A 13,324-nucleotide genomic window follows, 5' to 3' on the forward strand; every position below is an offset into this window, starting at 1 on the left:
TGGCTGCAATTTTTTGTCATGCAAGAATCGGCCGCCAACCATCGTCCATCTAGCAGTGCTCATTAATCATCTAGCAGTGGGCTGGACGCTCTGATCCGTTTATTCGAGCTGCACTTCTGCGGACAGCAACGCGTGATGCCACAGTTGCATTGAGCAGGGATCTCTACTTTACATGACTTTACCACAGTGAAAGGCTTGGACACTGGTGGCGTGCTCAACTTTCTTTAATTCCCATCGCATCAGTCCAGCAGCGGCCAGACTGTGGTGCACCCCACATGTCTCCGCCCGGTCGGTTGGTGGTCAAATTAAAAGCCTTTGTGCAACGTCTATCTCTTCCTTACACCGAACAAACAATCATTAATCTGAACCCGGCTCATCTTCTCAAGAACAAAGACACTGCAAGGAGAGGCCTTGTAGTTACAGCACAGAGATACTTGCTTTCTTCCACCACCACACAACTGCAATCTCGCAAGTAGAGAGGGAGAAAGATCCAGCTATGGAGATTGCCATGGGGGCTATTGGGCCTCTCCTCCCGAAGCTCGGCGAGCTGCTCATGGGCGAGCTCACCATGGAGAAACAGGTGAGAAAAGGCATCGTGTCTCTTGTGACAGAGCTGAAATTGATGCATGCTGTCCTCGGCAAGGTGTCGAAAGTGCCGGCGGACCAGCTTGACGAGGGGGTCAAGATCTGGGCAGGAAATGTCAAGGAGTTGTCCTACCAAATGGAGGACATCGTTGATAGTTTCATGGTGCGTGTGGGGGATGGTGGAGAGTCCACCAACCCGAAGAACAGAGTCAAGAAGATACTCAATAAGGTCAAAAGATTATTCAAGAATGGCAAGGATCTCCATCGAATCTCTGATGCTTTGGAAGAAGTGGTTCTTCAAGCTAAGCAGTTGGCGGAGCTGCGTCAAAGGTATGATCAAGAGATGCGGGATACTAGTGTTGGTGCTAGCGTTGACCCCCGCATGATGGCCCTATACACAGATGTGACGGAGCTCGTCGGCATTGAAGAAACACGAGATGAGCTGATCAACATGTTGATTGAAGGTGATGATTGGTTGAAGCAGCCGTTGAAGACAGTCTCCATTGTTGGATTTGGTGGGTTGGGCAAAACAACTCTTGCCAAATCAGCATATGACCAGATCAAAGGGCAATTCGATTGCGATGCTTTTATTTCGGTTTCTCAGAATCCCGACAAGAAGAAAGTTTTCAAGAATATTCTCTATGAACTTGACAAGAACAAGTACGCACACATTCGTAGCGAAGAATGGGAAGAAAAACATCTGATCGATGAAATCATTGAATTCCTTAATGGCAAGAGGTACATATGTTTTTTTCTTTTTTCAAACCGACTATCATTTTGTCTAGTTAAATGGCGATAATATATTTTAGACTAGTGCATACGCATTTTGATACTCTGTTTTATAGTGTTGTTCTTTTGGCATAAATGTTGTAGTTAGTACATAACCTATCTTTCAACAATCAGGGAGTGCCTATATTAAAGGCGACCGAGAATTCCTAATGCGTGAGTGGACGATCTCAACTGTTAAAAACCATACGCAACAATTGCACATTTCTACAACTATAGTTGCACATGAGTTTTTGTGTGTGTGGAATCTAGGTCTCAGAATATGCAATTTGGTCGAGTTATAAATATTTTTTTGTTAGTTTCCTTCGAAATAGCACATCCATACTAATATAATATATATTACTGTATATATCTTCATTGTATTGATTTGTTAACTATTTTAAACTGGAAACAAAGGTACCTCATCGTAATTGATGACATATGGGATAAAGAAGTCTGGAAATTAATCAAGTGTGCTTTCTCCAAGAAGAGTCCTGGAAGCCGACTAATCACAACAACTCGTATTGTTAGTGTCTCTGAAGCATGTTGTTCTTCTATGGATGATATTTACAAAATGAAACCACTTTCTGATGATGTATCAAGAACACTCTTCTATAAAAGAGTATTCTCTCAAGAGAATGGGTGTCCTCAAGAATTGTTGCAAGTTTCCAAAGACATTTTGAAGAAATGTGGTGGCATACCATTAGCTATTATTTCTATAGCAAGTCTTCTGGCTAATAATCATCAGATGAAAACAAAGCACCAGTGGTATACTTTGCTCAATTCCATTGGCCGTGGACTCACGGAAGATCAAAGTTTGGAGGAGATGAAAAAGATATTATTATTCAGCTATTATGATCTACCCTCATATCTGAAACCTTGTTTATTATATCTTAGCATCTTTCCAGAAGACCACAAGATTATGAGACATAGACTGATATGGAGATGGATATCCGAAGGTCTTGTTTACAGTGATAAACAAGAAACTAGCTTATATGAGCTCGGTAATAGTTACTTCACTGAGCTAGTAAATAGAAGTATGGTCCAGCCAATAGGCATTGATATTGAAGGAAATGTAGAAGGTTGCCGTGTACATGACATGGTGCTTGACCTTATATGCTCATTATCAAGTGAAGAAAACTTTGTCACAATACTAGATAATACCAGAAGAAAAATGCCTAACTCAGAGATCAAGGTTCGCAGATTGTCCATCCAAAGTAGCAAGATAAATGTGGATACCAGTAGGATGGAGCATATGAGATCTCTTACTGTTTTCACAAGTGATGTTGTTGGGAAAGTGTTGGATATTTCAAGTTTCCAAGTTCTGCGCGTGTTGGATTTAGAAGGCTGTGATGTCTCAGATGTCGGGTATGTGGGGAATCTGTTACATTTGAGGTACTTGGGGCTAAGAGGTACTCGTGTTAAGGACCTTCCCATGGAAATAGGGAAGCTGCAGTTTTTGCTTACCTTGGATTTAAGAGGGACTAAGATAGAAGTACTGCCATCGAGTGTTGTTCAACTAAGACGTCTAATGTGCCTGTATGTTGGTTGTAATATGAAGTTGCCATCTGGAATAGGCAACCTGACTTCCCTAGAAGTGCTAGATAACTTGGGGTTATATGATGTAGACCTTGATTTTGTGAAAGAATTGGGCCGTCTGACCAAGCTCAGGGTGCTCCGGCTTGACTGTGGTGATTTTGATAAGAGCCTGGGTAAAGCTTTGGAGGAATCTATTAGTAATATGCACAGACTGGACAGTCTAGATGTATATGTCAATCATGGACTCATCAATTGCCTGAGCGAAGATTGGGTGCCTCCTCCACAACTCCATAGGCTGGCTTTCGTGTCAGCACGAAGTTGGTTCAAGACATTGCCGTCATGGATTAATTCTTTATCGCTTCCTCTCCTCTCCTATCTGGAGATAACGTTGTCTGAAATGCGATCGGAGGTCATCCAGCTTCTTGGGACTCTGTCTGCTCTTGTTTATCTTGAGATACATAATTATTCTGTGTACAGAAAAAGGCATGAGGTGGAAGCGCCCGCCCTTTCCTCTGGTGCTGCGTTATTCCCATGTGCGACGGAGTGCCGCTTCTATTGTATTGGTGCCGTGCCGTCTATGTTTCCACAAGGAGCAGCGCCAAGGCTTAAACGCCTTGATTTCGTCTTACCAGCCAAGTGGATCTCCCGTGAAAACTTGGATTTGGGCATGCGGCATCTCCCTTCCCTCCAGCGAGTCAGGGTTCATTTTATCGAGGAGGGAGCTAGCCGTCAGGAGGTGGATGAAGCAATGGCTGCGCTAAGGGCCGCAGCGGAGGACCACCCCAACCGTCCCGTCCTTGAGATTGGGATATGGTGGTGACGCATGCAAAGGGCCGCAGTGGAGGTACATACACTAGACGCACAAGCATGTATTCACATCATTGCTCTTTGTACATTGTCCTTGATATATGATATTCATTGCTCTTTGTTTGTTTCAGGCGGACGAAGCGAGGCATGCGATTGAGGTTCGCTAGATACTCCTCCACGGTTTTGTCCCTAGTTTCCACACCAAGTGTTTTATTCCTCTCCTCTTCCGTTTTCCAGTTTCAGGCAGCCCGAGTGCTTAGGTCGATTCATCGAATCTTGCACCCAGGTACTATACTAACTCCATCGATTTGATTATACAAGTACCAAAGTATTCTCAATTTCAGCATTTTCATAAGCTAGCTAGCTCGATCGATCAGGCCCCTAAAGCCTAAACATTACTACGATATGAATCTATTCAGCGTTGGCCTGTTCATTTCTGCTGCAAAGATACATAGGGCCCCTTAATTGTTATTTCTGCATGCTACAAGTTCACAACAAGTCTAGATTAGTGAGCAGCCCACCAAGTAATATGTGTTTCTCTACTTGGATGAACCCTGTGTTTTTTATGTATGTGTTTCGAAGTGCCAACAGAACTGCAATGTCATTTTCGCCTTGGTTACTTTACGGTGCATAATTACATAATAGGATCACTAGTTACTTTTTCTTGCCACGTACAAGGTCTCGCATTTTCTGAAAAGACAAGGTCTCATATGATGTGCTACAGATTAGCAAGCAATTCACTACGGCAGTTGGTTGAACTCTGTTCTCTTGTTCTGTAACATTTAACTGAGCCATTCACATGTGGCACTGCAGGTAGCATGAGTTAATAAATTTCGCCGACATGGACTCGATCGTGCGTTCCTCTTTCCAACCAATACAGTCAAGCACACTGCGTTTGCCTTACCGTTTGATCTGTCTTTGTTCCGCAACGAGATGATGCTCTCGTTCTGTCCACCACCCATGCCTGAAGTCTCTTCTTGCTTCCGTCAGTTCAACAACAGTCAAGTTTGTAGGGCGCCCCCTACATTTTGCCCTGATGAACCATTAATTTTCATGTACTGAAGATGTCTGGTTTGGATGCTCCCCAGCATTGTTCATTACACTCCTTTATTTGTAACAACTTTATTTCAGACTCGATGTTTATTCCAGACTCGTAAACTGTAAAGTCAGAGTTCAGTTTGTACTATGGTCTGAAGTTTATCTTCCATTTGTCATGTTGGACTTGGTTTGATCAAATAAATCGTGAACTGGAACTTCAATTTGCCACTGAATCACACCGTGTGCCCTTGCTGTCTTTTACTCTGTAGAATGATTGGTCCTAAACTGATGCAATGGTTTGTGGAGGTAAGAATGTGATTCGATGTACACCCTTCATCGACTGTCAGTCTCTCCTTACTTGCACTTTTTTTTTTAGGGGTAAAACCAAGTTTTATTCCGCAAAAGCCACATGGTGTGGGATACAGTTCAGGTTGTGGGATTGGCCAAACCAGACGTGGCGTCCCGAACCCAATGAAAGTGCGAACTTGGCTAACCTATGTGCTTCAAGATTGGAAGCACGACCTTCAAACTGGAAATTACAATGAAAAAAGCTAGCTCTAGTGTTGACTTCACTAATAATAGCTCCGTAGTTCCCTCTACTTTTGTTTTGGATATCAGCAACAACTTGTCTTGAGTCCGATGAGACGACGAAGTACTGTATATGCAAGTCCTCCGCTAGTGCCAGCGCCTCCCGACATGCAATTGCCTCCATTGTGGCTGGATCATCTACCCTGCCGATAACAAGGGCAGAACTACCCAAGTAAGTGCCATCAGTGTCTCTGCATACTGCTGCTGCAGCTCCTCCGCGCCCAGTTCTGATGCCCGCATCGACGTGTATCTTTGCATGTCCAGGTGGTGGCGCTTTGGGTCGTCGGGCAGGAGCAGCAAGAGATGCGCCCCTAGCTTGTTTTGGTTCGCCCTCCTGTACCATCTGAAGCTCAAGAATGAACCTGGCAATGAAAGCATTAGTAGCTTGAGGACTTTGAAACACTCCTTCGTGGATCGCTTTTCGCCTCGCTGACTAGATCGCCCATAGCGTTACCGTGATTTTAATAAAGATGGTGTGTGAGCATGATTCCATGAGAGTGAAGAGCCAGTTTTTTGCGTCAGGTTCGGAAGTTGCAACCAGCATCTGCGCTAGCTCCTCATCTCCCAGTGCCCATGTACATCGTGCCACTGTACACTCAATGAGGGAATGTCGCCACGAATCTGGTGATCCACAGAAACCACACGCGCTGCTGTCAGCCATATGTCTATACGACCGGACATCATTTGTCGGTATAGATTGCTTCGCAAGACGCCATAAGAATTGCCTGACTTTCACTGGTACCTTTGTTTTCCACAGCATCTTCCAACATCCTTCCTCTTTTGACCTTGTAGATGATCCGGATGAGCCTTCCAACCATGCTTCTCTCCTCTGACGTGTTGCCACTAGCATTCTGTAGGCCGATTTAACTGAAAAAATCCCGTTCCTCTCATAGCTCCAGCTCCAGAAATCCTCAACGTTTCTGGTACAGAGTGGTATCCCCCGAATAATATTCACATCCATGGGCAGAAAAACTTCCTCAACCCTCTGTCTATCCCAGCATGCCGAAGTAGGATCAATCAACTCAGACACATAAATTGGGGGGCCCATTATACAGCGTGCCATGAAGTATCTTGTTTTTACCAGTAACCTCATACTCGTCCTACTTGTTCATGTTTTCATGATAATAACAACCATAGCTGGATGACACATGGGGCCATACCGTAAGGAGGTCCACAAGACAGCGGTTCTGTGCGTGCACATGACCGGTCGTGTTGGTTCATAGGTCCTCTGCTCCCGATGATTATTTCTACCGCATATGGAGAGGGGAGAGCCGTCGAGTGGATCTCGCGGAAGGGGCCTCCGCCGGCCGCCGGCCCCCGGCCTCCTCCCGGGGCTGCTAGGTCCTGCCGACCACCGGCGACCTGCTCGCTGGTGAGTATATGCAGCGGCCCGAAGAGGCACGTGCAGGGGAAGGCTTCCCCGGATCTCCCAGGACAGCGATATCAGGTACGAATCTGTTCTTCTGTTCTATAGTAGATCTGACTAAATTAGTTTCTTGGACTACAATCGTGTGGGTCACGGTATGCATCTTAAGTGCGAATTGTTCGTCGTCCACCACAGATTTCGTTCCGTTCGTTCTAGATCTTTCATCATGTACTCTAGTTACTTCAGGTAAATCATTTCTGTGCTGGTCGGCCGGTGTGTGCATTTCAGTTCTTCAGTGCTAATTTGGTCGTATAAGCTAGTACTTTGCAGGGTCTGCTCTAGTGAGTCCTTTGTTGCCAGATAACTAGCCATGCTTCAATACCGACCTCTCTTTATGAAGAAACATAGTCGTATATCAGATGCATCTTGGTTTGTCCCGCAAAAAAAAATGTCCATCCGTTCTAGTAGATCTTTCTTCGTGTACTCTAGTTTCTTCAAGTAAATCATTTCTGTGCTGGTTGGCCGGTGTGTGCATCTCAGTTCTTCAGTGCAAATTATTGGTTATCCACGATAGATTTATAGTGCTAATTTGGCCGTGTAGGCTACTTTGTAGGGTCTGCTCCAGTGAGTCCTTTTTTGCCAGATAACTAAAACATACTTCAATACTCATCTCTCTTTATGAAGAAACATATATCAGATGCATCTTGATTTATCCCGACAAGAAAAAAAAGATGCATCTTGATTTGTTTGCCAACTGAACGGTGCAAAAACTTCATATAAATAGGTCAGTCTTGGATGAAAGTTACCGCTGTTTGCGGACTTAAAAGAGATACCAGTGCAGAAGAAATGAAGAGGGCGCTATTAATTAGCTGTTATCGTCCACTGTTTTTTACTGCTGGTTTGGTGTTTGCGCCTTAAGTACAAATCGTTGGTGATTCCCTGTAGATTTACATTGGTTGGTAAAAGATGGTTTTTCCCTTGGGATTTGCTAATGTTTTTTGCCTTGATAACTAGCTTATTATTCATTCATTGATGTCTTCTCTATATTTAGAAATAGTATACGCATCATGATGACATACTGCCAACTAATCGTTGCAAAAACTTCACATGCGTAGGTACATGGGCATGAGATGGGAATCACAATTGTTGTGGAGGAAGGGAAGAATGTCTTGTTATTTGGCTGTTGCCATCCATGTTCTTTTGGGTTTCACAATGCAATAAGTGTTCCTCTCCGCAACGAATATATTAGATCGAGCATCATGTCATGTACACCATAAGCTTTTGCTGTCTTCATAGTCGATGTCTACCAGTTCGATCATGCTTCTATTTATCAACTCATTGAAGTAACCCTCTCCTAGCTCAAATGGGCCAATTTCTCGTTTACATGATACATAAAAAATTCAGATATCCATCTCCATATGAACTGGTCTCTCTTCATTTTGTAATCTTCTGGATACATGCTTACTTATAATAAATGATGTGAAGGTAGATCATAGAACAACAACATAATCTTTTGACTTCGGCAAGTCAGTGTAGACTAGAGATAGAACACAACAGGAGCCACACACACCAACTATATGGAAAGTAGCAATGAAATAGTAAAACAAGCTCCTGACTTGTAGATTATGTCAAAGTGATGGTCTAGAATCAAGCTTCTTTTACTACTAGTTTTGGTCTACCTTGACATCTGCTATAGGATTAGTTATTATATATAAGTATGTTTTCAGAAGATTAGAAGATTAAGCAAGGTCAGTTGATAGTAAATGGATAGCTGAATGTTTTTGTTTATCATGAAAAACAAGAGATTAGCTTATTTGAGATCGGAATAGAGTTACTCAATGAGACAATAAATAGAAACATGATTGAACCAACAGACATCAATGCTGATGAAGGCATGGAATAAATCTTATCGTATACTCCCTCTGTAAACTAATATAAGAGCGTTTAGAACACTACTTTAGTAATCTAAACGCTCTTATATTAGTTTACGGAGGGAGTACATGATATGATGATTGATCCCATATGTATGTTTTTGCCAAGTGAAGAAAACCACTTGTATGGCATTGGGTGAAAGCGGTCTATCCAAAGGCAAGATTTGAAGATCATCCATCTGAAAGAGCACGACAGACATAACCACCATCAGAAGCAGCAACAATGCCACAAGTGAGCTCTCTTTGCAATATTCATGTGTTATTGTCTATTCAGTGTTGCTTATGCTGAGTGTTCATGTTCTACATGTGTTAGATTTGGAATATTGTGCTGCATGCTTCCATTCTTTCCAATTGATATTTTGGGACTCAAGAACAGTGTGCATTAACCATGGTGTTTTGATTTGTGTTCTGCATCAACATGAAGCTCTCATTGTAACTATACCCACTTATGCCTGAATACATTATCACTTCCGTCAGATTCAAGAACGACCAAGTTTCTGCGGCACCTCCTGCATTTTTCTCAGGATGAACTTCCTTCTCCATTTCATTCTTTTGTAAGGAAGAGTTTTGTACTTATGATGTATGCCTGGCAGGTTAATTTTCCGCCAGCTCAAGTTAATGTAGCCTGGCATCCCTTACATTTTCTCCTTAAGAACCATCAGTTATTCTGTACTGATGTCTTGTATGCTTCCTCTCCTGCATTCATCATTACACTCCTTTGTTTGTTACAGCTTTATTTGAGACTCACAAACCAAAAAACCACGTTCAGCTTGTACTATGTTCTGAAGTTTCATCTTCTATTTGTCGTGCTGGTTTGATCGAATATACGAGGAAGTCAGCTGTGTCATTTTAATGTGCCGGCTTAGGACCTGTATTGAGTAAATCTTTATTTGAGTATAACTGGAACTTGACTCGCCATTTCATCTCAGGCGCACCTTCGCTGTCGTTTACTCTGTAGTAGAAGTATTTTGATAGGCTGCTTTGGCCGAGCTGTAGATGGCGATGATGCAAACAGTGCCATTCTCCTTTCTTTCTTTTCTGCGGGGGATGCAAACCGTGTCATTCACAGTCATTGGGCTTGCCCCCACAGTACAGCTGGTCGTGAAATACAGCCACCAGGTTCCAGCCTCTTCCACTGACAAGACCTCAATCTGCGGGGGATGTCTCTATGACTGACTGGAGTAGCGATGCCATGCTTGACAACGGTACAATACGAGGTTACGAGCAAGCGTACAAGTGATGAATTGGACGCATAATCCATCAGAGATTTCAGGAACGAGTTAAATGGGTACGCATGGTGGGAGTGCCAAAATACGGAGGTGGTGTCTTCTGTCTAATTGCAAACTGCCAAGCTTATATAACTAAACTAATGCATCTGCTCAGAGGCATCTCTAGGCAGTGCAAACCAAGCACATTATAACTAAACCAGAGTGCACATGCTCAGAGGCATAGATGGCATCGCAGGCACATACTACGATTTCACAAGTGCCAAAGAGAGTTTAATTAAGTATTGCATTTGCATGGGTGGAGTAATTAACTAGAGTTGCTCACACCTATTCCCTCAAAAAAAAAAAGAGTTGCTCACACCTACACATGGTCTCAGGAGCAAGAGAGCAATCTGTCCTGACACTTTTCTTAGGCACGACAGCACGCGAGTAAAGTGCGCGCATGGAGACCAGTGACGCGGTTTAATTTAACCTGATCACTGCAGTCGAAGCGGCATCCAAGGGCCATTTTTCGCCCATCTCAAGATCGCATCGAGCTTGAGCCTCGTCTAATACTCCTTCGCTTCACTGTTACTAGGACGGAGGGGTTCGTTCATGAAGAACACTAGATGAGTAAAAAGAAAAGAAAAATGTATGTTGGATTTGTTTGGCTACTTCTAGATGCTTTCGCTCTAGTGTAATATATATTTTTTCTATCTAATATCAAATGATGTTAAGGGGAAGCAAAAGCTTTATGAAGTTAATATGCAGTCTTCTAGCCTACCCCGTAGGTTGATGTGGTTGGCTGGACTAAGCCGCCCAAGAATCACATAAAGATCAATGTGGACGCTTCTTTTATTGCAGGCACGGGATCGGCTGGGCTGGGAGCGGTTGGCAGGGATTGTTTTGGTGATATTGTCTTCTCAGCGGCTTCCTATTTTCATGGATGCTCGGATGCAGAGGAAGCTGAAGTCTAGGTCCTATCTTTTGGCCTCAACCAGGATCGTAAACTGAATTTGAACAATGCAGATGGAGACCGATTGCATCGCAATAGTGGCCGTTGTGAATGATTGTAATGTTAGCAGGGGCAGCTCGTGGGCTTGCTGTGATAACTCTAAGGATATTAAGGAGGGTGGAGTTTGTTCTGTTTCCAAAGTCCATAGGGGGAGCAATGTGGTCGCGCATGAGCTTGCTGCCCATGCTAGAGTGAATGGGGATTTCTTTGTGTTAGTTGATGTGCCACAAGCTTAGAAACATGTAATTGCTTCCGTTTGTAACCCAGGTATATTGATATAAATGAAGCTCTCCCTTTCCTCAAAAAATATATTTCTTTTCTATCCTACCTACTGTTTTCTAGAGCCCTCTAGTTGTGAGTAGCTATGAGTAGAATGGTGAATCTTAATTAATGTTTTCTAGAGTGTTCCAGCTATAAGTAGGAGTATGTGTAGGCTTCCAAGAGCCCTATAAATAGAGGCCCTCACCTCTACTTTATATCCAGACTATGTACCCCCACTATCTGTAATAGAACTTGGTGTTTTTATCTAAGATCTTGGAGTAGATATTGTGCTATAGGAGTTTTGGATTGAACTCCTCCTGCCATATCGGCCTACATTTGCCTCTAGAGCGATATCTACCACAAGACGTTGAAGTAGTCCCTTCAACTCTAGTGTTGTACACTTTGTACCAACAAGGCGGAGTCGCTCCTCCACAACCTTGTGCTGCTTTCAGGTGGTATCAAAGCCTCGTTGATCCATACAAGTTCTTGTTGTTCTCTTTGAGAGCAAGCTGCAGCAAGCAATGAAGCAATTGGAGAAGAGATAGATGCTGCAGAAGAACAAATCAAAGAGTTGCATGAAGATCTTAATCGAAGATTTGACCGACTGATTGAGATGATAAGATGATAAGAAAGAGTGTCCCCCTACTACCAATGAAGGAGATTCATCTAAAGAAAAATAAGATGTTCAACAAAGAAGGAGAGGTAATCTTGGAGCAAGACCGCCATAACAACGTGTTGTTCAACGTACTTCAAGAAGGCCGATCTATATTGAAGCTTTTGAAGGTGAAGAATATGATGATGCCCTTGAAGAACCTAGTCTCTATGCATATCGGAAAGTACCCAACTCTACATATGCAAGGGATACATACAAGGTGAAAGCTGAGATCCCAACTTTTAATGGGAATGTTGACATTAAAGGGTTCCTTGATTGGTTATATGAAGTGGAGACTTTCTTTGAGGTCATGGAGGTTTTGGAAGATCGTAGAGTTCCTTTGGTCGCGCACAAGCTGAAAGGATCGCGTGCAAGAAGAGCACAGGCTGAGAGAAGAACCTTGTATGAGAACTTGGCGGCAAATGAAAAGTCTTTCAAAAGGGAGATTTTAACCCGTTGATTATGACAAGACCTATTTATCTAATTCCAAAATTTCCCCCAAGAAAATATGACCGTTTCAGATTACACGGAGGAGTTTCTGAGGCTACAAGTCAGGCACAACCTTGCCGAAACTGAAGATTAACACGTTGCAAGGTACATCTATCAATGGTCTCAGTGATGCTATTCAAGATCTTTCGATTGATAATGCAACAAATATGATCCATTGATCAAGCACAAGCCCTAGCATTAAAGGCCGAGAGGTTTGTGAGGACAAGAAAGACAACTAAGTCTCCATATCCTCGTATCGAAAGCTCGTCTAAGGATCACACTAATAGAGTGGAAGAAAAGACCGCTCCACCAAAGACAAAATGACCCATCCCAAAGAAAACTAGATGCAAGGGTAAGGAAAATGAAGGCCCAAAGTGTTATAAATGCGGTAAAGTGGGACACATATCCAGCGGTTGCCCCACTAAGAAAATGTGTTTGGCGTCCACCAAGCTTAGCGTCAAGGAGAGGGGAGGAGCGGTGGCCTTCCTAGGACCCGAGCGGCGGCGACCTACCGTGCACTACTCTTCCTCACTGCCGGCGGCACCCTTGGACGTCCCGGGTTCATGGTCATGGTGGCGGGACCCGGCCTTGACGGAGCTAACAATGTCCTCCTCCTCGTCGGTGTCGCTGAACAGAGCCTCGCTCGCGTCGCCACTTGGCTTTGTAGGCGGCCGCCACCTTGGCCACATGCCGGTGGTATCGCTAGTGGACGAGGCAGATGTCGCGGGTGGTGCGGTAGGAGTCGAGCAACGCCTCTTGCTTCGTCGGGTCCATGTTTGACATGATCACCCTACCTGCGGCAATCTGCTACTCCGCCTGCAGATGCTTCTGGGGAGGTTGTGGTTGTAGTTGGCGTCCACCTGCGCCTCCCAGAACTACTCCTCCTACTCCGCTCGCACCATGCCCATATAATGGGCACGAGCATCGCCGATGGTCATGGTGCAATGGACCGACGAGGGTGGCGTTGTCTCGTCGTCGGAGGCGTCCTCCATTTGCACGCCGTCGTCCTCCTCCGGCTGCCTACCAGCCTGCCAGTCGACAACAATGACGACCATCTCCTTCTTCTGCTCCGACGTCAGCCCG

General features: G+C 44.1%; 1 protein-coding gene and 1 long non-coding RNA gene across 3 annotated transcripts; both read left to right on the forward strand.

Moving 5' to 3' along the window:
• Positions 1 to 357: 357 nt before the first annotated feature.
• Positions 358 to 4,955, forward strand: LOC123063402 (disease resistance protein RGA5). Of its 2 annotated transcripts, XM_044487163.1 has the most exons (5): positions 358 to 1,323; positions 1,768 to 3,733; positions 3,828 to 3,854; positions 3,934 to 3,982; positions 4,510 to 4,955. In XM_044487163.1, the coding sequence occupies exons 1-2, from the start codon at positions 497 to 499 to the stop codon at positions 3,707 to 3,709; spliced, it is 2,769 nt and encodes a 922-aa protein (XP_044343098.1). In that variant the 5' UTR covers positions 358 to 496; the 3' UTR covers positions 3,710 to 3,733; positions 3,828 to 3,854; positions 3,934 to 3,982; positions 4,510 to 4,955. The 2 variants fall into 2 exon arrangements, with proteins under 2 accessions (XP_044343098.1, XP_044343097.1); XM_044487162.1 differs by having other exon boundaries at positions 3,828 to 3,982.
• Positions 4,956 to 6,499: 1,544 nt separating this feature from the next.
• Positions 6,500 to 9,395, forward strand: LOC123063403 (uncharacterized). Its single transcript, XR_006430313.1, has 3 exons — positions 6,500 to 6,769; positions 7,804 to 8,851; positions 9,097 to 9,395. It is a non-coding gene; the product is annotated as an uncharacterized lncRNA (long non-coding RNA).
• The last annotated feature ends 3,929 nt before the right edge of the window (positions 9,396 to 13,324 follow it).

Source organism: Triticum aestivum, chromosome 3A, assembly GCF_018294505.1.
Source record: "Triticum aestivum cultivar Chinese Spring chromosome 3A, IWGSC CS RefSeq v2.1, whole genome shotgun sequence".
In the NCBI taxonomy this organism is placed as follows: Eukaryota; Viridiplantae; Streptophyta; class Magnoliopsida; order Poales; family Poaceae; genus Triticum; species Triticum aestivum.